The sequence below is a fragment of the Natrix helvetica genome (assembly GCF_964273705.1).
Source record: "Natrix helvetica genome assembly, chromosome: 3".
NCBI classification, from domain to species: Eukaryota; Metazoa; Chordata; class Lepidosauria; order Squamata; family Natricidae; genus Natrix; species Natrix helvetica.
This window is the reverse complement of record NC_138549.1, coordinates 162656659-162683980: the sequence shown is the minus strand read 5'-3', so window position 1 is coordinate 162683980 and position 27322 is coordinate 162656659. Positions and strand designations below refer to the sequence as shown.

Below are 27322 nucleotides of genomic sequence, written 5' to 3'. Positions count from 1 at the left end.
ATTAATACTAAGGTTTTAATGTTAGTAATGGGTTAAAAGACAGAGCGACCTTCCTAGCATGGTCCTACTTTAGGCCTTTGACACAAAAGGTAAAGTAAAAATGCATTAGATCCAGCCAATCCAGCCCTTTGTTTCCAGAAAGGATTGGCTTTTCTTGGAACTACCATGGTCCCAATTGCTCTCATGACCTATTCATGAGATATTAACTGCTCCAGCTGCATCTAGCTGCCTTCCATCAATATAGCAATCTGTGTGTCTTCCATAAATTTCTCTAACATCTTTGGAACACCTTCAGGGATTAGCAGAAAAAATGCATTGTAAATCTGATTTAAAAACCCAAACAATGTTGAAATAAGAGAAGCTTTATTCTGGCGTGGTTACCTCCCACAAGGTCTTTAATTCTAAACACTAATGTAATTCATCAGCACAAGCATGTTAAGAACTTCATGGAGATGTGCACTGGGTCACACTGATAGAAGAATCATGCAAGAAAGGCAAGTGGGGGAGAATTTTGTTTAAAGCCTATCTTTAAAGAAAGAGATTAAGGCCTCCATTAATGTCATGGGATACAGCAGAGCCCAAAGTGATCTTATCCCAAGACTGCCATCTTACAACTTCAGCAGATGTTGGGCTTCACATTTCCCAGTGTGATGCAAGGCAAGAGTCATTGTTCCTTCCAAATTTTCCCTCTTTAATTCCTGCTCACCTACCTGCAGGGGACAAAAAAGCAGGTTGAGTTGTCCAAGAACAGGACAGAAGGGAAACGGAGTCCAGAGGCAGAATGGCTGGAAACAGAGTGCCTTTAACCATGAAGTATGGACTTGGTTGCAACTTTAAGATGGGTGGACTTTAACTCCTAGAACTCTCCAGCCAGCCAGGTTGAAGTCTACACATTTTAAAGGTGCCCAGATTGAGAAACACTGGCCTAGACCAGGGGTGTCCAAACTTGGGAACTTTAAAACTTGTGGACTTCAACTCCCAGAATTCCCCAGCCAGCATGGCTGGCTGGGGAATTCTGGGAGTTGAAGTCCACAAGTCTTAAAGTTCCCAAGTTTGGACACCCCTGGTCTAGACTGTATGGTGACAACTATGTGGTGTTTCCCCCTCTACTGTATACATTTTGAAAGACAAGGGGGGCTAAGGAAGCCCTGACAAGAGTGAGAATCCAGGAAACTAACTCAAAAAACTCTATAGGAAGTAAGAAGTCAAGCAGTTGTAATTAATAGGCTCAGATAGTTTTTGAAAGGGAAGAGATGAGAAACACTTCTAGGCCCCCCTCAACAAGGGCCGGGAGCTGCAAAGCTGTTACACAGTCGCAAAAAACCCCTAGAAAATAATGCAAACCATTCTTAGAAACCAGTAGGACTGGACTTTTCATTGTCAGGGAACACCAGAATACAAGCCACCACAACTTTTGTGTCTATTTTCTTTTACACTTTAAATGGCCATTTCTGACACATGCTATTTTAGGATTTAGGAAATTTGATCAGTGCAAAGTGAGGTAATTCTGGCATGCCAGCTCCAAAATAGGGGGAGGAGGGGAATTAAACCAAGCGCCGTCTCTTGCAATCTCTCCCCATGTCGTCTTCTAAGGGGTCACCGCTGCAGCCCAATGGTGAGACCATATTCAGCAGAGGGTCTTCAGAGGCACGGCCAAAGAGTGACAGCAACAAAGCCACACCGTAGCCAGTGGCTCTTTCTCCCTAGAGGCAAACAAAAAGGCATATTCAGATGGCTAGCCTTTGAGCCCAAACACACACACACACACACACACAAACACTAAGAGAAAGCTCTGAAAGCGGATGCCAAATGTCCATTCGCACAAGTGGCTTGTTTGGGATTGGCTCTGGCTATTGTGTGAACCAAAACCACTTGGGTTTATTCAGTAAGTTCCAGTTATCCAAATGTAGCATAAAGTTTGCACACATGAATCTAGAGTTACATTTTTCAAAAAAAGAAAATACAATGAAGCACATCTGTAGGCATCCCTTTTGTGACTGAACATAAGAAGGCATTTTTTTTAAAAAAAACTTGTGATATTTAGGTTTACAATTTGAAGAACATTCAGGCTACGTAATAATAATAATAATAATAATAATAATAATAATAATAATAATAATAATAATAATAATAATAATAATAATGATAATAATAATAATAATAGTAATAATAATAATAGTAATAATAATAATTTTATTTGATTAGCCACAACCCTCTCCCGAAGGACTCGGGGCGGCGTACAATCAAAACGGATAAAAATACACATAAGACAAACATATATACAAAAAGAACAGAGACATATACATATGTGCATGGAGGAGAGTTGACTTATAAGTGAAAGACAATTAAAAACACAATTTAAAATCCCCTTAAATAAAATTACTAAATTAAAAAACCCATCAGGAGCGTTACGAAGTTATGGTTGAGCCAGGCCAGCTATTTGGAAAAGGTGGGTCTTGAGCTTGACACGGAAGGAGCGGAGGTCAGTAGTGGTCCTAATATCCGGGGGGAGGTCATTCCACAGGGCTGGGCCCGCCACAGAGAAGGCTCTGCTCCTAGGCGCCGCCCCATGGCACTGTCTGGTGGACGGCACCTGGAGAAGTCCCTCTCTGTGCGAGCGGATGGGTCGTAGGGATGTGTGGGGAAGAATACGATCCCGCAGGTAACTAGGTCCTGAGCCATGGAGCGCTTTAAAGATCGTAATCAAGACCTTGAAACGCACTCGATAGACCACAGGAAGCCAGTGCAGCTCGCGCAGGAGAGGTGTCACATGGGAGTACTTAGTACTCCCCATAATCACCCGCGCGGCCGCATTCTGGACCAACTGCAGTCTCCGAGTGCATTTCAAGGGAAGCCCCATGTAGAGAGCGTAGATTATGTCCTTTACATTTTTAAGAGGAAAAGTGTAATTCATACTATCAGATGGTTGACAGCCAACTTGGTATAGTGTTAAGGCACCAAACTAGGAAATGATAAGTTCTAGTCCCGCCTTAGGCACAAGACCAGCTGGATGACCTTGGGCCAGTCACTCTCTCTCAGCCATTGGAAGAACCAACAGCAAGTGCCACTTTCGAAAATTGCCAAGTAAATTGAAGGGATTTATTCAGGCAGTCAATAGGGATTGAAGCTGACTTGAAGTTACTACCACACCCAAAATAATCATAATAATCATAATAATCATAATAATCATAATCATCATAATCATCATAATCATCATAATCATCATAATCATCATAATCATCATAATCATCATAATATCTCAAAACATCTGGAGCATCGCTTGAACACCATTGGCATTGGCAACATCAGTTTGCAAAAGGCAGCTTTTTCTTGGAACAGATTACATCATTTAACAACATGAAACAACATTTGCTATCCCAGGTCCTAGGGAAGGACTCGATAGATGGATAAAAATGCCAAATCCAGTCTAAACAGCTGGCTGACTATATAATCAACCATAAGACAGATAATAGTTTGAAGAATTTTTCTATCTAGCTCAACCTATACAAATTTGCTTGTTTTGCATCACAAACAAAAAGACAGAAGAAACTTTAGAGAAAAGGATTCAAGGAAAAGAGGTAAAAATCAACCACCTGCTTATCAAAAGAATTAAAATGCAGAAAGCAACTGTAACATCCACAATATTCCATTGTAGTCCGTCCCCCCCCCCCCCCTTATTGTAACTTGGACTATTATTAGGAATCATCACTGAAGAACAAACTATTGATTAAATTCTTCCTAAAACTAATATAAAGAAACCCTACACATAGCTCCCAGGAAGAATATTTTATAATATTTTGAAGGAATACGGCATGAGTGAGTTTGCCGAACCTTTAAAAGACATTCATGTGAATCCCAGGGAAAACCTGAAGGCTTTAAAGATTGATATAGGGCAGGGGTGTCCAAACTTGGCAACTTTAAGACTTGTGGACTTCAACTCCCAGAATTCCCCAGCCAGCCATGCTGGCTGGGGAATTCTGGGAGTTGAAGTCCACAAGTCTTAAAGTTGCCAAGTTTGGACACCCCTGATATAGGGAGTCCTTGTCTTAAAGCATTCGTTCAGCAACCATTTGAAATTGTTAAAAGCACTAAAAAGTGATTTACAACCAGACTTTGCACTTACGACCAACATCCCCACAGTCACGTGATCATAATTCAGGCATCTGACAACCAGAATGTATTTATGAAAGTTGTGGTGTCCCAGAATCATGTGATCACCATTTGCAAGCTTCCCAGCCGGGTTCTCACAAGCAAAGTCAATTGGGGAAGCCAGATTTGCTTAATGACATGATTCATTTAACCCTTCAGTGACTTGTTTAACAACCATGGCAAAAAAAAAGGTTGTAAAATCGGGCAGAACTCACATGACTATCGCCTTGCTTAGCAATGGAAATTTGGTTCCCAATTGCGGTTGTACATCCAGGATAATCTTTATCACATTCCAAAAGTATTTCTTTAAGCAATGGATTATTCCCAACACTTGATTCAAGTGAGAAGCCTACAATTACTGCCAGTTATGACTTGAATGTACGGCTTTTTAGTTTCCAGATAACCGTCAATGACAGTCATAGATGCAACCTACTCAGTGGTGAAATTCAAAAAATTTTAACTACCGGTTCTGTGGGCGTGGCTTGGTGGGCGTGGCAGGGGAAGGATACTGCAAAATCTCCATTCCCTCCCCACTCTGGGGCCAGCTAGAAGTGTTATTTACCAGTTCTCCGAACTACTAATTTCCGCTACTGGTTCTCCAGAACCTGTCAGAACCTGCTGAATTTCACGCCTGAACCTACTCCAGCAATCTAACCCAGAACCATGAAATCACATAGCGAGATTGTATGTATTAATTAATTAGTTAAAAAGAATAGAAAAAAGAAATGGATAAACTGTTACAGTGGGCAAAACATTAAGAGGAAAAAAACCTGCTGTGTTTTATCATAATTGAAAGCAACAAACATTTTACGTAGCAGGAAAAAGGACATAAATAACTGGGACAAAACTCCAGAGAGAAAGCCATGCAGCACACAGAGCATTAAGAAAATCCTCTTTACTCACCGCATGGACGGGAGCTGCAATGTCTATGTGGACCCAAACACCAGGCCAATCAAAACCAATGTGTGAAGCAATAAAAAGTCCAGCACAGGAGCTGGGAGAGTTATCTCGATCCTGAAGAAAAACACAACACAGGGGAGTTGCCTTTAGTTCATTTCAGTCTGCTTTAGAACAGCAGTCCCCAACTTTTACGGCATGGCCGGGGGGGGGGGGGAAGGGGGACCGGGCCACGTGAGTGTGGCAGGCAAGTTGAGCTGTGCATGCATGTGCACTGGCCTGCCGCTTGTGTGGCCTGGTTGCAAATAGGCCATGGTCCAGTAGTGGGCTGTGGCCTGGGGACCCCCTGCTTTAGAACACCAAATTTAAAACCGAGACAAGGGGGTCTGCAGAGATGAATAAATGATACTCATTTACTGGGTGATGTTACCAGGCAGATGCAGTGACTTGCTCACTGGGATTAGAGAACAGGATTGTGCAACATCAACATTTGCAGGATGACGACATCATTTTGCCATCTCTGCAAAATGCGACAGTTTGCTATGGTTTCTAGCACAGGTGCACAGAAGAATCCCGTTTTCGGTGTCTGTTTCCTTTCAAAACCCTTCAGGCAGTGTAGTTGGAGATCTGGAATCTTTTTTTCAAGAGAAAGAGATTTTCAAATCTCTCACTTCCCTGCCTTTTTCCTGGTTGACCTTATACATAAAATAATCTGATTTTGAGGAGCTGTTAGCCCACACTAATAGAAGGATTAACAAAGTCATTTGCAAAGCTAACCGTCTGAAAAAAAAAAACACCAAACCATGCTGTAAAAAAAACCCAGAGGGCAGAAAACAGCCTGGCAGCTGACATGTGGCAAGGATTATAAATTGATAAATTATAAGTCATTATAAATCAAGCAAACCTACTGCCACTGAGTTCTTCATGTCGGCTACAGCTGAGGTAAATTCACTAAAATGGAGCTCTGGGCAATAAACGAGGGGGTGAACCAAATCACCACAGTTTCTGCCTGCTTTGATACAGGCCTGTTCCCACTCTTCGTTATTGGTGAGGACAGCCGCGTGGTACTTCCCCGTGGCGATTCCCTAGAAGGGGTATAAGGGCAAAATGTAAAAGCAGAAGATATCTGAGTGTGTTTCAGCACGATGCCCCCCACCCACCAGGGTTAAGAGTTCCTCCTTTTTCTGATGCTGAAAATGTGATGGAGAGACAGAATGTATCCCTGAATCTTCTGCAAACTGTAAAGAACTCAGGACTCTTACACTGAATGGATGCTGTAAGTCAATCAGGGTGTTCCTAAACTATTGGGGACTTAGGAAACATGGGATCAGATCTTTGCTTCCTGGGAGTTGTTGGGAGTTAAGCAATAGCACCTAGACTTATATACTGCTCCACAGTGGCTTACAGCCTCTCTAAGCAGTTTACAGAGTCAGCATATTGCCCCTAACAATTTGGGTCCTCATTTCGCCCACCTTGGAAGGCTGAGTCAACCTTGAGGTGGTGAGAATCGAACTCCTGACACTGAGCATTGAGTTCATGCAGTAAGTACTGCTTTCTAACCACTGGCTTTTATATCCTATGTTAAAGAACTAAAATAAATAAGCAGCATATAAATACATAGGTACATAAATATATATATTTAATGAACTACTCTTAATGTTGAGAGATGCTCTCCTGTTTCTTCACTAAACTACTGTACAGGTAATCCTCAATTTAAAAGGTAAAGGTTCCCCTCACACATATGTGCTAGTCGTTCCTGACTCTAGAGGGCGGTGCTCATCTCCTTTTCAAAGCCGAAGAGCCAGCGCTGTCCGAAGACGTCTCCGTGGTCATGTGTCCGACATGACTAAACGCTGAAGGCGCACGGAACGCTGTTACCTTCCCACCAAAGTGGTCCCTATTTTTCTACTTGCATTTTTACTTGCTTTCGAACTGCTAGTTTGGCAGAAGTTGGGACAAGTAATGGGAGCTCACTCCGTTACACGGCACTAGGGATTCGAATCACTGAACTGCCAACCTTTCTGATCAACATTAGCCACCACATCCCTCTGATCCTCAACGTATAACTGCTCATTTAGCGATTATTCAAAGTTAGAATGGAGCTCAAGAAAGTGATTTAAGACCAGCCCTTGCACTTATAACTGCTGCAGTGCCTGTGATCAGATGATTGCCATTTGCAACTGTCCCAGCTGGCTTCCAACAAGTAAAGTCAATGGGGAAGCCAGCAGGGAAGATTGCAAATTACGATCACACAATGTCTCACTTAACAACTGCAGGGATTCACTTAACGAATGAGACAAAAATTACATCTAACTGGGAGTGTGGTCACATGGTGCCTCACTTAATGACCACACTGCTTTACGATGAATTTTCCAGTCCCAATTGTGGTTGTAAATTGAGGACTGTTAGTAAGCACACAGTGTTATTCTGAATGATAGAATATGAATTATTACTTACAGTGCAAAATATGCAACTAACAGTTTCCCCTGGCTTCCTCCTGCCGTTATTCTCTTGACATTAACCCTTGGCAACCTGATCAATGACAACTTTTTTTGAATTTGTGGAAGAACCTTAGCTTCAAGCTCTGGTGAGTCTCTCGGGATGTTGGTTCTATCCTTCTTCCCCTCAGAAGAGCTTCGCACCATCTCCCTTGGGTGAGGTGTCAAAAGGATTCCCCACCCCACCCCCAAGCTTAAAGCAGAATGGAGGCAAACAAGGATGTTTATGTGTTCACCAACTGTACCTGAGCACCTGTGAGAGTGGCCATGTCAAGAATGATGTCAGCCCCAAGGTCTTTGCAAGCGTAGCAGACGCCGTCGGCAAGTACCAGACGCCCCTCGGCATCGGTATTGTTGATTTCCACAGTTCTTGGAAAGAGGCAAAAGGGGGATAACGGTTCATTGATACACAACCATCACCCAATGTAGTGTTAACTTTCCTACACTAATTTCATAGGCCTCCTTTCTTGTAGTAAGCAGTGTTTCTAATAGAGTAGCGACAGTATATTTATTTATGAGATTTAGAGGTCACTTTACCCGAGTATTATTCTGGGCAGCTTTACATTAAAAATAGAAAACAGATTAAAAAGAAGAAAATCCCATGCACCTGGGCAAAGGCACCCCCTCAGGCAAATACATCATCAACAGGGCTTTGCAAACATCCTACCCTAAGCTTGGGAGAACAGTGAAGTTGTTAAAGATTTTCAGAACATTATTAGGGTGGCAAAAAAGTGGTGAGTGGCCTAGAGGTGGAGTTCTCGTCTCATAATCAGGAGGCTGTGAGTTCAATCCTAGGTAGAGAAATATATTTCTCTCTTTGGGTACAATGAGAATATATCTCATTGAGGACCTCCATTGAGAGGCATTGATGGTATTGTTTGATTCAAGGGAGGACGTGGGCTCCTTCAATTATTTGTCGAAGTAGAAGCCAACTAGTAAAGGATTAATGTGAAAAAAAAATATTCCCAGTCCTTCCTCCCTCCTTCCTTTATCCTGTTTTTCAACCCTGGTGAATTCGGAAGGAACCTAAAACAAAATGAAATCATCACAAAATGAAAAATAGAAAGCAGATGGAAAATTTATTTAATGAAGCAGCAGAGACGGTGAGCGGATTAAACTTACTTTCCCGAGTAAAGAACATGAATGTCATCAGGCCTTGTTGCATTTGGTCCAACAGAATTCTCAGCCAGGCAAAACACAGCATGAAGATTGTCTTTAAAGCCCTGTTATAGGAAGAAAAAGGAGACATCAAATGATGGATGAGCGACTTCAACCAGCACCTCTCTAGGAGACACAGATCCCTCTGTTACGTTTCTTTGGTCTTCATTTTTGCTCCTTTTAAAATTTGTTGCTTATCCACTTCACAACAGCTTTTGGGAACGTAAGGCATATAAATAAAGAAATGTAAAATGTCCATGTACCACAACTAAACTGTAGATATAACCTGAGCATTTTGCAGTATCACGAGCCGAAGTCATGCAAAAATGCTAGATAACACCTTATACAAACAGTCATACACATGCATGCACAAATATGCTGCTCTCCAACTTACACATTCAAATCCTTCACCAACTACACAATCTGTTTCTATTGCTCCCCTCTGGGAGGAGGTTTCGAAGTATTTCTAACAGGACTACCAGATTCTGTAACAGCTTTGTTCACTATATATCCGTGATGGCGAACCTATGGCACGCATGCCTGAAGTAGCACAGGAAGCCATGCCGCCTGGCATACGTGGCCTTGCCTGCTTGTCTTCCGGGTTTCTGGCATGCACGTGCGTGCAACGATCAGCTATCCTTTGCATGTGCTGCAGTGCCAAAAACTGAGGTGCGCATGCATGCCGGCCAGCTGATTGTCGGGTGTGCATACGCTCCAGAACCTAGAAGTTCAGCTTTTCTGGAGCGCGATCCTTTTGTGCGCGTGGCGGTGCCAAAAACCGGCCTGTGCATTCGCCGGCCAGCTGATCGTCGTGCATGCATGCACGCTAGCACCTGAAGTTCATTTTTTTGGGGAGTGCGGCCCCGATGAATGCGCCCGCACATGTGATGTTTCGGTGCCAAAAAGGTTCGCTATCACTACTATATACCATCCGTCTGCTAAACTCACAATATTTGTTTTTTCTCGCCATGTATGCGTATACATCCGAATTGGACTGTGTTGTTTCTTTGGGTCATGTGTTGTGGCCCAGCAGGATCCGATTGAGCTGCTGATGCACTCGGATAGCGAGGAACCATATGAGTCTGCCCTGGATGATGTGGAGGACCCTGTGCAGGGTTCAGATTCAGAGCAGGGACCAGAGAGGCTGGTTGGCCACCAGGAGGTGCCTGAGGCATGGAGCAGTGGGGAGGATCAAAGGCAGTTTGTCCCTGATGCTAGATTGAGAAGGGCTGACAAACGGAAGCAGCAACTCTGTAGGCAGACTCACAGATGATTAAGCACAGGTGGTTGTGGATTGGCCACTCCCAAGAGAGATTATAGGTGAGGCGTTGGGAGGGGACATTTGCAGGAAACAAGCGTTCAAATTAGTAGTTAAGAAAATCTATCTGTTTATTCTAGCTGTGTCTATTCGTTTGAATTATCTGGGTTGCTGCAGAGCTACTCTATTGAACAAGAGTTGTCTGGGCCTTCAGCCAAAGGATTCGTTTTCTCAGTAATTAAACAGTGGCAAATAGCCAAGCCTGTGTTCTGGTTTATTCACAGGCATGGGGGGACGGAGTCAGAACAGTCATGTGTGTGAGTATGTGGGTATATTAACAATTTTTTGTCATGTTAATGTAATATATATTGGAGGTGGTTATCCTTTGAGAGCTGTATGCAATTAAATCTCGTTTTAATGTAAGCTGTTGGTGTACAGTTAAAATGACAATAAAGTTATTCTATTCTATTCTATTCTATTCTATTCTTACAACATTCATGTTAAGATTAAAAATTATAGGCAAAAATAACCTACTACCAAAACAATAGTAGAAATTAATAGAAACAAAAGTTAAATATAACAGAGCTTAGATAACAAAAGTTAAGATGGAATTGTTATCAAAAAAGTCACTGTTTTTTTTTAAAAAAGCTGAATCTACTGAATTTGGTTAATTTGAAACACATCCCTTTATCTTCCCCCTTTAAAAAAAAACCCTGAAAGCATCTCTCTTACGTTTTCACTTGGCTTGATTTGGAGCGATCTAAATAATTAACCTTCACTTGAGGAGGTTCACTTGGGGCTGATAACAAAGCTTTTGATACAACTTCTTTTTCTAACAGAGATGCTGCTTAAAGCAATTGCACAGGGAAATGCTAATTTAACATTTAAGTTGTCTTCCGACCAATTTTCTTGGGTGGCCTAGTGTTCATTAAATTACTGCAGAGAATGTGTTTACAGATCTGGATCCCCAGATCCCCAGGCAGTTGGGGTAAAGGACAAAGAGCATCAAGAGTTGCCAGCAAGCTTAACAGCAAAAGGATTTAGAGTGAAATTTCTTCCGTATTTCTTTTTGGAAGAAAAAGTCTTTAATAAGACTTAGAGTATTCCAATGTTTGTGTTTTCACTGTCTATTCCATCTATCTTCCATATCTGGGTAATAAGTAAAAATCACGTAGCATTCTATTTTATTCAATGACCAGCAACAAATAGGAAAACTGGAAAATTCTGAATCGTTTGATGCAAGAATATTGATTCTAGTCCTATCTGGAGAATAAGGAAAAAGAAATGAAGGCAGCTGGCAATAAAATGTTTTGCAGCTTTAAAATGGTCAAACTTGACCAAGTGTAAAATATTTGGCCCTACATCTTTATGACTTGTTTGGTTTTAGATGCAAGGGATTTAATTTCTGAAGTCAACATTTGTACAGAAATCCCAGGAAGGTCAAATCTAGCAAAGAGAATAACCCCACTTTCATACATTCCTAAGCTGCGGCAGAATGAAGAAGATAGAAGATGGGCTCTATGGGAGGGGTATCAAACTCAACGCCCAAGGGCCAGATCCGGCCCACAGGGTGCTCAGATCTGGCCTACAGGGCCGCCCTGGAAACAGCAAAGGACTGGCCCACGGTGCCTCTGCCAGCGAAAACGGGATCCCGAGTTCCGTTTTTGGCTGGGGGGCCTCCTGTAACCCTCTGCCAGTGAAAACAGAGCTTGGAAGGGCCGCCCTCTCTTTCACTGGCAGAGGGTTGCAGGAGGCCATCGTAGCCAAAAATGGAGCTCGGGATCCCATTATTGCCAACAGAGCGCTTGGGCCACCACAGGCACCCGACATGAGTGACGTTGAGCTGACCACGTCCCCCAGCCATGCCCCTCCCCCAAGGTCAAACACAACCCTGATGCGGCCCTCAATGAAATCTAGTTTGACACCCCTGCTCTATGGAAGAGAAGGAGCTTACTAGAGAGGCATGTGCCTTGTTGAAATCCCAAATTCAATCCCTTGGGTTTCCATGTAGGGTTGGAGAAAACAATCTTGTCTAAATCTGATAGCACGGCTCCTGACAACTGACGGGCTTGGTCCTAAAGATAAACTGAGATCAAGAGAAGGGAGCAGCTGGTGGCTTCCTTCCAACTTCGTATGTTGTTCCCAGGGGTTCCCAGCAGGGCCAGAAGTCAACAGAGTGATTTGTTGAATTTGACTTCAACCGAAGAACACATACACATAGCCAAGCTGAGAGCACAGTGATAATGAAAACAGCCGTTGCAAATCTTGAACATGCCTCTGTTTGAATTCTAGGGGAAATGGAACCAAAATAATGAGCAAATCATAATTTGATGTATCTACCAGATTAGACTTCCTTACTCAGCACTTCAAATATGCTTTTTAGTTCATACTTCTATACTGCATCACACAAGACTGGTCATTCTCACAGCTCAACCGGAAGTGTCAGGCTGAAGATAAGGAAGTTTTCATTTTTTAGAGGGGGGGGAAATTAAGGCTTCTCTGTTGCCAAGTTGAAGTTTTGAAATGTAGAACTTTGGAAGATCTCCTTTTTCTTCTTTTATAGACTTACTGATTGCCAGGTATGCACATACGTTACTGAATGGATGCTATCTTTTTGATGACGTTACTTTAATTGCTGTGTTATTGTCATCTGGCTGAATTTGTGCATATACTGTACATATATATGTATTGTACTAATGTACATTTAACTTGATTTTTTAGCCTGACTTTCTTTGTAAGCCGTTCCAGATGCCTCGTGTGGGGAAAAAAGCACCCATGCACATAGTATTTACAATTCTAATAAAATCAAATAAAATATGTACAGAACTTTTCAAATTATGTAGATTGCTCCAATGATGTCCCAACTATATCACAAGCATTTCAAAGTTAATGTGAAAGATATCCTATATTGGAACACTACTTGCAAAGTTCATTTAGAACTGTGAATATATTTATAGACTTGAATGTGATTTGAAAAATTGTGTGCACGCATTCATATACACAGGACTTGATTACCCATATTACCTCTAGCAAAAGAAATTCCTTTATAATTTGAGGAAAGGGAATTATAGGCAGTCATCAATTTGCAGCCAAAATGGAGCGTGACCTTTAACTTTTAAGTTTTAACTCATTAAGCAAACATGCCTAGTTTAATGAAAAGAAGGACTAGGGGAGACATGCTAGCAGCGTTCCAATATCTCAGGGCTTGCCAAAAAGAAGAGGGAGTCAAACTATTCTCCAAAGCACCTGAGGGCAGGACAAGAAGCAATGGGTGGAAACTAATCTAGGAGAGAAGCAACTTAGAACTAAAATTAATACCACTTTATAATGCCTTGGTAAGGCCACACTTGGGATACTGCATTCAGTTTTGGCCGCTACTAAGTAAAAAAAGATGTGGAGACTCTAGAAAGAGTGCAGAGAAGAGCAACAAAGAGGATTAGGGGCCTGCAGGCTAAAACATATGAAGAACGGTTGCAGGAACTGGTATGTCTAGTTTAATGAAAAGAAGGACCAGGGGAGACATGATAGCAGTATTCCAATATCTCAGGGGTTGCCACAAAGAAGAGGGAGTCAAACTATTCTCCAAAGCACCTGAAGGCAGGACAAGAAGCAATGGGTGGAGCCTAATCACAGAGAGAAGCAACTTAGAACTGAAAAGAAATTTCCTGATAGTTAGAACTATTAATCAGTGGAACAGCTTGCCTCCAGAAGTTGTGAATGCTCCAACACTGGACGTTTTTAAGAAGATGTTGGATAACCATTTATCTGAAATGGTATAGGGTTTCATGCCTAAGCAGGGGGTTAGACTAGAAGACCTCCAAGGTCCCTTCCAACTCTGTTATTCTATTCTATTCTATTCTATTCTATTCTATTTAATCACAGTTATTAAGCAAAACTCATTCTTTGCTATGGGGTCTTTTTGCTGAAAAGTGGAAATAAATGTTGCTTTTTGGCAAAAATGTTGTAAACCGTGCTCATGTGATCATAGGAAGCTGCAAATAGCTGTAAATGCAGGCCGTTGCTGAGTGCCCGAAATGTGGTCTTGTGACCGTGTGGTGGGGGGAGGGCACCTTACAACTTCAGGATCAGATCATAAGTACTTTTTTGGGGTGGGGTGGGGTTTCCATTGTCACTAAGAACTACCTGTAAGAGTGGAACCATGAAATCCCAAAGTCTGGTAAGATTCACAGAAAGTACATTTATAACCTAAAAAAAGCCCCTCTCCGAAGCAGATAGGCGATTAAGAAACACGAAGTATAACTAAATAAATCTCACTATAGCTTAACCATAGATAGTTAATACCAAACAATCTTCAGTGATCTGCAGGATTGCACTTACTTGTTTCACAGTGGCCTTGAAGGCACCCAGAATAGCAGCTGCCCCACCACAATCTCGTTTCATTCCAGGCATTGTTGTCTAGCGAAATAAAAGCAGAAATGCAGGCATTTATCTCAAAGCCAGGGAGGGCAAAGTATCCCAGCTGCATGTCCTTCCTCTCAAAAGCGAAGTGCAACAAGTCCAGTGAAACTTCCTCCAACTCAAGGTAACAGATGTGATCTAAAGACAACATTTCCATCTCTTCATTCCATACTTATCTTTGCCTCTCCTTCCTTGTTAAACTTTAGTCTGAAATGGGAAGGGCAGGGGTGAAATGCTACCAGTTCAGACCGGTTTGTCTGAACCGGTAGCAAAAATGCCACCGGCTCACCCGAACCAGTAGTAAAAATGGTAACTGTTTGCCCAAACAGGTAGTAAAAATGCTACCGGTTTGCCTGAATTGGTAGTAAAAATGCTACCAGTCCACCAAAACCAGTAGTAAAAATGCTACCAGTCCGCCCAAACCAGTAGTAAAAATGCTACCAGTCCGCCCGAACCAGTAGTAAAAATGCTACCAGTTCACGCGAACTGGTAGTAAAAATGCCACTGGCTCACCCAAACCAGTAGTAAAAATGCTAACTGTTTGCCCAAACAGGTAGTAAAAATGCTACCGGTTTGCCTGAATTGGTAGTAAAAATGCTACCAGTCTGCCCAAACCAGTAGTAAAAATGCTACCAGTTCACGCGAACTGGTAGTAAAAATGCCACCGGCTCACCCAAACCAGTAGTAAAAATGCCACCGGTTCACCCGAACCAGTAGTAAAAAAGCTACCGGTTTGCCCGAACAGGTAGTAAAAAAGCTACCGGTTTGCCCGAACAGGTAGCAAAAATGCTACCTGTTTGCCTGAATTGGTAGTAAAAATGCAACCGGTTCGCCCGAACTGGTAGTAAAAATGCCACCGGTTCGCCCGAACCAATAGTAAAAATGCTACCGGTTTGTCAGAACCGGTAGTAAAAAAATGCTACCAGTTTGGGCAAATCGGTATTTCCGATGATCAGCTTTGACACACAATTTATATTAGTTAGAATCATCGGATTTCCTGCTTTCTAGCTAATTTAAATTGTGTGTCAGAGCTGATTGTCAGAAATCGAAGGTCCTGCACATGCGTGGAGGTGGTGCATGCACTCACATTTGCAAATGGCTAGCGAAGGTAAGTTGATTTCACCCCTGGGCAAGGGTATGTATAAATGCTAATTTGTGATGCTGCTGCATATTTGACCAACTAATTTACTAATGCCAGTTAGTCATCAGTTATGCCTTCAGTTCAGATGTCAAGGCATAGATGTGAGTAAGGGAAAGGAGAACATTTCTTGGAGTCCATTTAACTCATGGATATTAGAATAACCTGCCAGGTCCTCCCAGGAACGGACTCTGAACCTACCTTTCCTTTGATGCTGAGTCCTCCAGTGTCATAGACAATGCCCTTTCCAACCCAGGCAATAGTCTGCGTGGCTCCTTCTGGGGTATGACTGAGCACAGCTAGTGCGGGTGGGTGAACGGCTGCTTTCCCAACCCCATAGATGCCTGGAGAAGAAGGAAGACACTAAGAAATTATTCTCTCTCTCTTTTTGTCCCTCATCAGTTATGTGGTTCATTTTGCAACCATTTTGCTGAAAGCAATTTCAGTCACTACACAAGGACTATCTGTACTTTAAGCACAATATCGTCATCCTGCGTAAGGGATGGATAGAGGAACCTCTACAACCCATGGCAGGAGCTCAAACAGTTGCACAAAGCCTGTAACATCTTTGAGGTCCTCCCATGCGCCTCACTTTCCTACTTCGAAAGTTTGTTCTACAAGCCTTGAATTTCTGAATAGCATCTGACAAAGTTTAAGGATTATGTCTAGAACAATGACCAATGAAGTCTTATTATTATTATTATTTTTTTGCAAGATCCAAATCATTAGAGGATTTTGAAGAAGCGGGATAAACAGCATTGATGCTTTTGAAATGTTGTGCTGAAGACTTTTGAGAATCCCATGGTAGTTAGGAAAACAAACAAATGGGATCACTGAACAAATCAATCCACTGGAGTTCATCCAGCGCAGCAAACTCTTAAGAAATCTAGTGCCATCTGGGAAAGTCTGAGTTAAACAGTTGTCTCAGGTATAGGAGAGGAGAAAGAAATAAAAATAAACGATACTGCTTTGACTGACCTCCAAATCCTTTCTCCTTTAGTTCTTCATTTTGAAAAATAGTTGGCACAATCCCCAAATCTTTTCCTACTTTTCTGATTTCCTTCCAAAAGAATAAAGTGAAAGAAGGCATCACTTGATCACTTAATGATCAATCACTTTCAACAATGTTGAAAACAAAAAAACACACTTAAAAGTCCAACATTTAAGCTATGTCATTGCAACTCCCTGGCCTTACATACCCAATTCCCCAGGGTCCTTACCGTGTTTCCCCGAAAATACGACAGGGTCTTATTTTCTTTTTACCTACAAAATATGGCTTGGGCTTTATTATGGGGGGAAGGGTTTATTGTTTTGGGGTTGCCGGGCGGCTACTCTCTTGCGAGGGGGCTCCCGAAGAGCCCGGCACAGCCTCATGGGCAAATGGCTGTGTTGCTCTGTTGCAGCAATGCAACAAAACAGCCATGAAGTGACCACGCTCACAAGCAGCCACCCGGCAAATCCCCTTTGCAGCCGGACACAGCGCCGTTCACTAACCTAGGGGTATCCCCAAGCCGCGGGAGCGCCTGTTTGCCGCAGCCCAGCTCCCGCGGCTTGGCGCCTTCCAAATGTCAGTAAATGGCGCTCTGCACGGCTGGAGAGGGGGGTTGCACGAGCAGCTGTTCCACTCTTGCTCACCTACCTCCCAGCCTCAGGATGCATGGCCCAGCTCTCATTACGGAGACAGGGCACCTCCACCATGGAAAAAGCCAGGGTGGGATGGCGGTGGTGGTGGAGGTGCCCTGGCTCCGTAATGAGAGCTGGGCCATGCATCCTGAGGCTGGGAGGTGGGTGAGCGAGAGCGCAACAGTCGCTCGCGCAACCCCCCTCTCCAGCCTTGCAGAGTGCCATTCACTGGCACTTGGAAGGCGCAAAGCCGTGGGAGCTGGGCGGCGGCGAACAGGTGCTCACGCGGCTTGGCAATACTCCTAGGTCAGTGAATGGCGCTGTGCCTGGCTGCAAAGGGGGTTTGACGGGTGACTGCTTGTGAGCGTGGTCGCTTCATGGCTGTTCTGTTGCACTGCTGCGACAGCGCAACACAGCCATTTGCCCATGAGGCTGCGCCCGGCTCTTTGGGAGCCCGCTCGCAAGAGAGCTGGCGCCTGGCAACCCCCCTCTTCAGCTGGGCACAGCGCTGCTCACCAACCTAGCGCTATCCTGAAGGCGCCAAGCAACGCGATCACCTTTGCCTCCCCCCAGGTTCCCACGGCTTGGCACGTTCGGCATACTGCTAGGTTGGTGAGCGGCACTCTGCCTGGCCGGAGGTGGGGGGGTTGTCTAGGGGGCTTATATGCGGGGGGGGGGCTTATATATTTGCCCACTAGAAAAATGTGGCATGGCTGTATTATGAGGACATGTCGTATTTTCGGGGAAACACGGTATTACAGAGCTTCTTTGGCAGAAAGGCAGAGTTTTCTCACCTGAGAGAAGCTTTTTCCTTCTACCTCATTTACTGTCTACTCCCTATATTTCTCTCATAGATATCATTTTGTTGCAAAGCCACAGGAATGGCTTTATACAGAAATCTGGTTAACTAAAGTTCAACACTAAACTGGCGCCAGATAAGGATCAACCAAATTCAGGCAAGGATGGACCATTTGTGGCAATGTAACGATTCTAAGCTCATGACACGTTTAACTCCACCCCCTAAACTCTGCCTGCTCTTCTCCTATAATCAGGCCAAGGAAGAGACTAACTTAATCCTTCCGCTTCATAAAACTCTGCTTGTAACTGTGCATTATTTCAGGATAAAATGATAAGTAAAAACCATCACCCTTTTGAGCAACCCTTGGGAAAACAAGAGTTTTGCTAAAACAAAAATGAATCCTAGATAGGATTTCTCAAATTCACTGGAAAAAAATAGCAACGTTTGAAAGGCATCACCAACCTCCAGGAACTTGTCAGTGTTCATTTCATTGCAAGGGGTGTCAACGATTCGAGCTGCCAGTCTAACCCCTTCTGTAGCACTTTCTAGACACTGAAAAAGGATAAAAGAAATAACAAAGGATGCCTGTGTTGGCGGAGTTTTGTTTCACCCAGAGTGCGCATTTTACTGCCCATAGACTTTTTAATGTATTACATTTATTCAAGAATCATGAATGACCTAGCATTAAGGATTTTGGGCTAGCCAATTTTAACACAGCAGGGATGGTAGATGTAAGACTTAGTAATAATGAAGGATTAGATCCATAAGAGAGGCTGGTGGCATGAAGCCTCTCAACCTAAACTAAAGCAAGTCTTTAGTTTTGTTGGGAGTAGCACAATCAGCCATTGCCTCCTTCAAGGATGCTGACTTCCTGGTCTAGCTGCAGATTTGTATCTTCCTTGTGGTCTCCCATGCTTGTATGAATGGGACATGAATATTCAACGTTTGGCCCAGAAGCGGGTTCCTATTGGTTCAGACTGGTTCAGCTGAGTAGGTGGTAACTCGGCCTGCCACGCCCCTGAACCGGTTGTCTCAGCAGCGCCATAGGTGCCGCCATCTTGCTTTTTTGCTCCTGTGCATGTGCAGAAGAATTTTTTTAGTACTGGGCGTTCCTGAGAGAATCGGCAGTAGCAGCAGTTGGAAACCATCCCTGGTTTGACCAAGCTCTGTCATCCTGTATATATACTTAGAAAGGAATGATTAAAAAAATCCCGTAGTATTCCTCAACACTCTGGCCACCAAACAATGTTAAATTGTGTTAAAAACACCAAGAATCAGTTAAGGTGTGGAGAAATATGCATTATCTTGGCCTTATTTTATAGTAACTTCATAGGAATTCCATCAAAGAAATCAGTCAACATTCCCAATTATCCCCATTCAGAAAATATATTTATGCCCAATTCAATTATATATTGTGGCGACCAGAACTGAATGCAGTATTCCAAGCGTGGCCTTACCAAGGCATTATAAAGTGGTATTAACACTTCACATGATCTTGATTCTATCCCTCTGTTGATGCAGCCTAGAAGCCAACACAGTTCTAGGCTGCATAAATAGAGGGATAGAATCAAGATCACGTGAAGTGTTAATACCACTTTATAATGCCTTGGTAAGGCCACGCTTGGAATACTGCATTCAGTTCTGGTCGCCACGATGTAGAAAAGATGTGGGGACTCTAGAAAGAGTGCAGAGAAGAGCAACAAAGATGATTAGGGGATTGGAGACTAAAACATATGAAGAACGGTTGCAGGAACTGGGTATGTTTAGCTTAAGAGAAAGAAGGACTAGGGGAGACATGATAGCAGTGTTCCAATATCTCAGGGGCTGCCACAAAGAAGAGGGAGTCAAACTATTCTCCAAAGCACCTGAGGGTAGAACAAGAAGCAATGGGTGGAAACTAATCAAGGAGAGAAGCAACTTAGAACTGAGGAGAAATTTCCTGACAGTTAGAACAATGAATCAGTGGAACAGCTTGCCTCCAGAAGTTGTGAATGCCCCTACACTGGAAGTCTTTAAGAAGATGTTGGATAGCCATCTGTCTGAAACAGTATAGGGTTTCCTGCCTAGGCAGGGGGTTGGACTAGAAGACCTCCAAGGTCCCTTCCAACTCTACTATTGTATTGTATTGTATTAATTACAGCCTTTCCCAACCAGCTCCTCTCTAGATGTGATCAACAAGAATATCCAGTTCTCATTCATTACGAGGAAAAGTTGGAGATAATGAATCTTATCATCCAACGTGCCTGCAGGGTATCTATTCAGGAAGGGTGAACTTCTAGATGTAGGATGTTATATTCAAAACAGCTTGTTGATGGTCATCCTTGCGACCCCTGATATGCTTGGTAGTCTTTGTGCACATTTTAATTTCACTGTTGATTGTTTAATGGTAGGTTGGACCATTCCCTGGTGGGAGAGATCAGCACAGCTGGTCCTCACTTAACGATCACTAGTTCAGAGATTGAACTTCAGACAGCGCTGAACAAGTGGTAGTCATGACCAGTGGTGGGTTGCTCTTACCGTCGCTACCGGTACGCTGATCGCGGTTTGTCCGTGCACGAGCCAGACGTGCGCTGCGCATGGGCAATCCACCACCCAGCTGCTTGTTGTTATGCGCACAGGGACCGCACGCTGTGCGCACGTGCGTAGCGTGCCTTTTGGCATAAAAACAGGGGGGCAGGCGGGCGGGCCAAACGAGCCACCGTACTGGTACACTCTCTGCTGCTCCCAGCCGCTACAGGTACAGCCGTACCGGGCTGTACCCGCCGCAACGCACCACTGGTCATGACTGAACTTCCACGTTCCACCTGACACAGAGCCTCCCCCGTCATGCGACTGGCTGCAGGCCTGACAGTAGCTTGGATTTCTGACCCTTGATTGTGTCCTACGATCATGTGATCCCGATTTGAGATTTTCCCCGCCAGCTTCCTAGTAGCAAAGCCAATGGGGAAGCTGGAAGGACGTCGGACATTACAGTCATGTGACTTCACTCACGGTGATTTGCTTTATAACGGCAACCGGGCAGTGCCGAAACTGCTGACGCCAAGTGGCACAGTCCCTTGATGTGCTTCACAACCGCATTGCTTTGTGATGGAAATTCTGGTTCAATTACTGTAGTTAAGTGAGGATTAGCTGTAAATAATTTGTTTGTAATCTGAAGACTTCTCTGGAAAATGTCAACTTACTTTCAGCATCTCAACCTCTACTGGGCCGTTGTTCTGCCCAATTAAGAAAAACTCCACAACCACAGTCTTCTTCTCTGTACGTCTAGATGAACTGGAGCGAAGGGTGAAGAGTGGGAAGGCCCGAGATATGGCACAAGCTGAAGCAAAGACCTCTGAGCGCTCACACACCATCTGAAATAACCAACACTGATTTTTTTTAAAAAAGAAAAAGTACGTTGAACAAGCTTTTATGGAGATAAAAGGAGTTTAATCTATGTTTTTCAAACTTCCCCCCTGGAAACACAGAATCCAACAAGAACCTAGTGATGTTTTGCGAGAGACAAAGAAAAACCAAAATATTAGTTTTCTAACATGATAGCAATGGTTTTGTTTTTTTTAACCCGGGCAGATTTAAGAAGTGTGAACTCCCAGAATTCTCCAGCCAACATATCTGGGTAGGGAATTCTCAGAGCTGGAATCCACGTATCTTGGAAGTTGCTCTGGTAGAAAAACACTATGCTGGAGCTTTGCCTGTTGGTCAGCAATTCTGAGGATTAAAAAAAAAGAATCAATGGGTTCTGTAGCCTGAAAAAACTTCACAATCCCTTCTGTCATCTTACGTACTTATACTTGGGAAAATTGCAGCCTTCAGAGTAATTTTCATCAATGGCTTTTGGGCTACAATGATGCTGGAGACAATTATTTTGTTCCATTTCTGTTCTGTGTCCTTAGACTACAGAAAGCAGGTTAAAAGATTGAAATAAGCAAAGCATTATACGGGTGGCTAATTTCCTGGAAGAATGATAATTGTTTTGTTGTCGTGTAGGGATACGGTAGCTCCATGGCTAAGACGCTGAGCTTGTCAATCAGATAGATAGGTGGTTTGGCGGTTTGAATCCCAAGTGCTGCATAATGGAGTGAGCTTCCATTGCTTGTCCCAGCTTCTGTCAACGTAGCAGTTCGAAAGCAAGTAAAAATGCAAGTAGAAAAATAGGGACCACTTTGATGGGAAAGCAACAGCGTTCCATGCGCCTTTGGCGTTTAGTCATGCAGGCCACATGACCATGGACAGCGCTGGCTCTTCGGCTTTGAAAAGGAGATGAGCACCCCCCCTAGAGTCGAGAACAACTAGCACCGTGATGGCGAACCTATGGCACGCGTGCCACAAGTGGCACGCGGAGCCATTTGTCAGGGCACGCGAGGCGCTGCCCTGTCAGCTGGCCAGCGCGCATGCGCGCGCTGGCCAGCTGAGTTCACCTTTTTAAAAGCTATTTTTCGCCTTCCCCAGGCTCCAGAGGCTTTATAGGAGCCTGGGGAGGGCGAAAAGAGCCTCCCCCGCCCCCCTGGAGGCTTCAGGGACCGTCCCTGAAGCCTTCGGAACGCTTAAAACCACCCTCCGAGCAAACCGGAAGTGACTTCCGGTTTGCTCGGAGGGTGGTTTTAAGCGCTCCGAAGGCTTCAGGGACCGTCCGAGGCTTCCCTGATGCCTTCGGAGCGCTTAAAATGACCCTCCGAGCAACCCGGAAGTCACTTCCGGTTTGCTCGGAGGGTGGTTTTAAGCGTTCCGAAGGCTTCAGGGACTGTCCGAGGCTTCCCTGATGCCTTCGGAGCGCTTAAAATGACCCTCCGAGCAACCCGGAAGTCACTTCCGGTTTGCTCGGAGGGTGGTTTTAAGCACTCCGAAGGCTTCAGGGAAGCCTCTGGACAGTCCCTGAAGCCTCCGGAGGGCCTCCGGGGGGTCGGGGGAAGCTCTTTTAGCCCTCCCTAGGCTCCTATAAAGCCCCTGGAGCATGGGGAGGGCAATAAAAACATGTAAAAATGGGGGGGGTCGCGCATTTTGTGCGCATGCGCACTGGGGGGTCGCGTGTTGCATTATGGGTGCGGCAAACCCGCACTCGACCCCCCTGCGCTCCCCCCACTTGTGGCACGGGAGCCAAAAAAGGTTCGCCATCACTGAACTAGCACATATGTCCGAAGACGTCTCCGTGGTCATGTGGCCGGCATGATAAATGCCCAAGGCGCATGGAATGCTGTTACCTTCCCACCAAAGAGGGTCCCCATTTTTCCACTTGCATTTTTAACATGCTTTCGAACTGCTAGTTGGCAGAAGCTGGGACAAGTAACGGGAGCTCACTCTGTTATGCGGCGCAAGGGATTCGAACCGCCGACCTTTCTGATCGACAAGCTCGGCGTCTTGGCCACTGAGCCCTATACCTTTGCTTTAGAGATCTGCAAAGATGATCAATGCAAGGACTGGTCACAAGGTGACTTTTTAAAAAATTACCGTCATAACTGAGAACAATCACGAAACGAGGCCGCCCCACCCTCCCCCCAAAAAAATTGCAGGTTGGCATTTAAGAAAAACCAGTTTCCCCCTTCCCACTTTCAGTGTTTCCTCTCCTGTCTTCACTTACAAGGATGCATCTCTTGGTTCCTCCAGGCAAGCACGTCCGAATAACCCGTGTCAGGAACTGAGCAGCAGACGGGCTGTTGTGTCGACTCACACGGGAAGGTAAAGCAGCTACTGTGGCATGGTTCAGGTAGAGGGGGCAGCTGTCGGTGGGGTTGGGGTTCAAAGTATTTAATGCCGCCTGCCATATCTGAGAACAGAGGGGGGAAATGTCAGGTCTTCTGCAGGCAACTGCTCTTCAAGCAGAACCTTCAATCCAGGGATCCCTCTCCCCCTATTAATACAATTATTACAATTACAATAGCAGAGTTGGAAGGGACCTTGGAGGTCTTCTAGTCCAACCCCCTGCCTAGGCAGGAAACCCTACACCACCTCACACAAATGGCTATCCAACATCTTCTTAAAGACTTCCAGTGTTGGGGCATTCACAACTTCTGGAGGCAAGCTGTTCCACTGATTAATTGTTCTAACTGTCAGGAAATTTCTCCTCAGTTCTAAGTTGCTTCTCTCCTTGATTAGTTTCCACCCATTGCTTCTTGTTCTACTCTCAGGTACCTTGGAGAATAGTTTGACTCCCTCTTCTTTGTGGCAACCTCTGAGATATTGGAACACTGGTATCATGTCTCCCCTAGTCCTTATTTTCATTAAACTAGACATACCCAGTTCCTGCAACTGTTCTTCATATGTTTTAGTCTGCAGTCCCCTAATCATCTTTGTTGCTCTTCTCTGCACTCTTTCTAGAGTCTCTACATCTTTTCTACATCGTGGTGACCAGAACTGAATGCAGTATTTCAAGTGTGGCCTTACAAGGCATTATAAAGTTGTATTAACACTTCACGTGATCTTGATTCTATCCCTCTGTTGATGCAGCCTAGAATTGTGTTGGCTTTTTGGCAGCTGCTGCACACTGCTGGCTCATCTTTAAATGGTTGCCCACTAGGACTACAAGATCCCTCTCACAGTTACTACTATTGAGCTATTAATAGTTCCCCATAAGAATTGGGGGCCTATTTAAAGAATTCCCAAGAAGGGGGTTGTTTCAAAAAAGGCAAATAGAAAGCTGCTGTTGCTGTTATTATTATTAAAATCAAATTTGTACACCACCAGGATCCCAGAGGCTTTAGCCCAGATTCAGAACAAGTCTCCAATCATGGGGAGGTCCAGCTGTTGAAAAGTAAATAAAAATAGCTGGTAAAAGTCATTAAAAGGGATGGTGTCCCTTAATGCAACTGTTGGCACACACACCTTCACAACACGCTTCTCAAGTGTGTGAGATGCTTTGTCAGTATTGCTCAACTGGGAGAATACATGCTGATTAATCAAAAGAGAAACTGCACCTCTCCCCTGGCTCAGCAGAGCAAATTGTGGCTTATGTGACACTCTGCCTATGTAATGCTTGTGTCTGATACCTTGAGACAAAATTGGAAAGAGTAGGTTAAGAGTTATTGAACTACGGTAACTTAAATGGGCTAATTTAAAGAGTGCTGGGATCCAGGATTTCCGTGGGGATGAAAATTGGGAAAGTTTCAGTGCCAACATGCTTTCTGACTACTCTCCCCAGAAGCCTTGCATAGCACAAGGGAGGATGGAAGGGGTGTATTTCCCACCTTTTTCCTGCCCCTCTCTCAGTAGTGGGATTCAGCCAGTTCACACCACTTCAGGAGAACAGGTTGTTAACTTTCTGAGCAGTTTCACATGGATGGACTTCAACTCAGAAAGTTCCCCAGCCAGCATGATCTAAGGCAGGGGTGTCCAAACTTGGGAACTTTAAGACTTGTGGACTTCAACTCCCAGAATTCTGGGAGTTGAAGTCCACAAGTCTTAAAGTTCCCAAGTTTGGACACCCCTGATCTAAGGCTCCATTCACAGAACATCTTACATTACATTTATTTTGCTTCACCATATGGATTCAAACACCATCGGCTGAACTCACAAAACACCTTTAAACCACAGACAACTCTTTACAAGGCACAAAGATTAGGTTTACCCAACACTTCAAAGTGTTTTGGCCCAGCCTAAATCTGTGACTTCACATAGCATTACCAAAGCAATAAGTCTATCTGAAGGCCATTGTATATCTCTCTTAGGAAGATATGAAAAAAGAGGCAGGCAAACATCTGAAATCCTTTGTGATTAGGGGGGGAGGGGGGGATAAGGCCCAGGCAGCAGATTGCCACAAGGTTAGCAGTTTCAAAATCCATTTAATTTGGAATCTGCACTAACAGCAATGAAGACCAGATCCTCCCCACCTGAATCAAAAGCACCAACACTCCCACACACACCCCGCTCTCCATCTTGCAAAGCTCTCCATGGGGGCAGACGGCTGCAACTCTCCCCAGGCAGAAAGCTGTTTCTAACAAGGGAAGTGAGTATCTGAATTCCTCGGTGGTCTCCGAGCTTGGTGGGGTTTGCTTGCAGACATTTCCTTACCTGACTAGGTAACATCATCCTTGCTAGCCATCCACACTGGAAATGCGCAGAAGAGATTGGACAAGCCTTCATCCAAAATAAACAGAGCCAATGACTAGGTGGCTCAGTGGCTGAGACACTGAGCTTGTCGATCAAAAAAGATCGGCAGTTCAAACCCCTAGTACAGGTCTCCTGCCTGAGGGGGGGGGTTGGACTAGATGACCTCCAAGGTCCCTCCCAACTCTGTTCCTGTTAAACTGAAATGGTATAGGCTTTCCTGCCTGAGCAGGGGGCTGAACTAGATGACCTCCAAGGTCCCTTTTCCAACTCTTGTTCGCTCTATTCTAGTTTAGTTCGGATAATGAAACCTCTGCAAGCAAACCACCCAACTTGGGCAGCCCCGAAGGAACTCCGCCCAGAGCAGGGCGCCGGGGATTCAACCCGACCGCCGCGGCTGGAGCGGTTGGCGGCTCAGCCTAGGCCCGTCTGGCAAGAGAAGAGGCGAGGGGAAGGCCACCCGGCTCGAGGCCAGCAGGGCCGCGGCTGCAAGAACAACGCGCGCGCGGGGAGGGGGAGCCTGGGGGGCATCGCCCCTTCCAAAAGGGCGAAGGGGCGTCGGGCAGGCGAGCCCGCTGAAGGAGGCGAGGCGATGCCCTCCTGACTCCGCCTTACCTCTTCGGTCACCCTGGGCTGCAGCTTGCCCCGCAGGTGAGCCCACGGCAGCCGGTGGAGGTTCTGCAGCTGACCCAGCACCAGCACCGGGCGGCTTTGCGGGTCCGCCTCGCCAGCGCTGGCCTGGAACTCCAGCCGCACGCTCGCCATCTTCCTGCCCGCGGCGCGGCGGCGGCTCCTCCCAGGCAGGTGCCGCGCTTGCCTCCCGCGGCCGGCAGAAGAAGGACAGCGCGGAAGGAGGAGCCGGGTTTCCACGAGTCGAAAGAGGCCATCCCCATACGCCACCGGTTAGGGTCAGGGAGGCTGTTTCCTGGGAGGCCCGGCTAGATTTAACTGAAAATTCCCAGGTAGGAGAAGCAGCAGGCTTCCTCGGGCAAGCTTCAGAGGAAGGTTTCAGAATGGAGCTGGATGGGGCCTTGGAGGTCTTCTAGTCCAGCCCCCCTGCTCAAGCAGATCCTATACAGCAGCACAGTGACGCCTCCCACCCTCCTTACGTTGTCCACGGGGAAAATGTGTGCTCCAAGGTTGGATCCTAATTGAAATCTAGCGAGCCTGTCACAGGGCGTAGGACAAAACTGAACTGATGGAGTCTTTCCAATTTTCCAACAGTGAGAACAGTCAACCCATGGAACAGAAGTTGCCTTCAGAAGTTGTGGGAGCTTCCATCACTGGAAGCTTTCAAGAAGAAAGCTACCTGGGTCATCCTACTGTCAATGACAACTTCAGCTTCA

At 44.9% G+C, this 27322-nt stretch overlaps 1 protein-coding gene across 1 annotated transcript; it reads right to left on the bottom strand.

The window, feature by feature from the left end:
* Positions 1-344: 344 nt before the first annotated feature.
* On the bottom strand, positions 345-26822 carry NPEPL1 (aminopeptidase like 1). The gene is made up of 12 exons (XM_081947047.1): positions 26592-26822; positions 23515-23700; positions 21122-21292; positions 18402-18491; positions 16496-16577; positions 15719-15861; positions 14299-14376; positions 8667-8767; positions 7790-7913; positions 5955-6131; positions 5053-5163; positions 345-1703 (listed from the first exon to the last, which is right to left on the bottom strand). The coding sequence occupies exons 1-12, from the start codon at positions 26739-26741 to the stop codon at positions 1545-1547; spliced, it is 1572 nt and encodes a 523-aa protein (XP_081803173.1). The 5' UTR covers positions 26742-26822; the 3' UTR covers positions 345-1544.
* Positions 26823-27322: the final 500 nt, after the last annotated feature.

Bases quoted from the DNA above. Each gene is read 5' to 3' on its own strand.
- NPEPL1 (XM_081947047.1), bottom strand. From the start codon at position 26,741: ATGGCGAGCGTGCGGCTGGAGTTCCAGGCCAGCGCTGGCGAGGCGGAC. The intron at 18,492-21,121 runs GTAAGTTGACAT...ATCCTTTTTCAG, and splicing joins TAGAGGTTGAGATGCTGAAA to TGTCTAGAAAGTGCTACAGA. The intron at 1,704-5,052 runs GTGAGTAAAGAG...GTTTGCCTCTAG, and splicing joins TTGCAGCTCCCGTCCATGCG to GGAGAAAGAGCCACTGGCTA.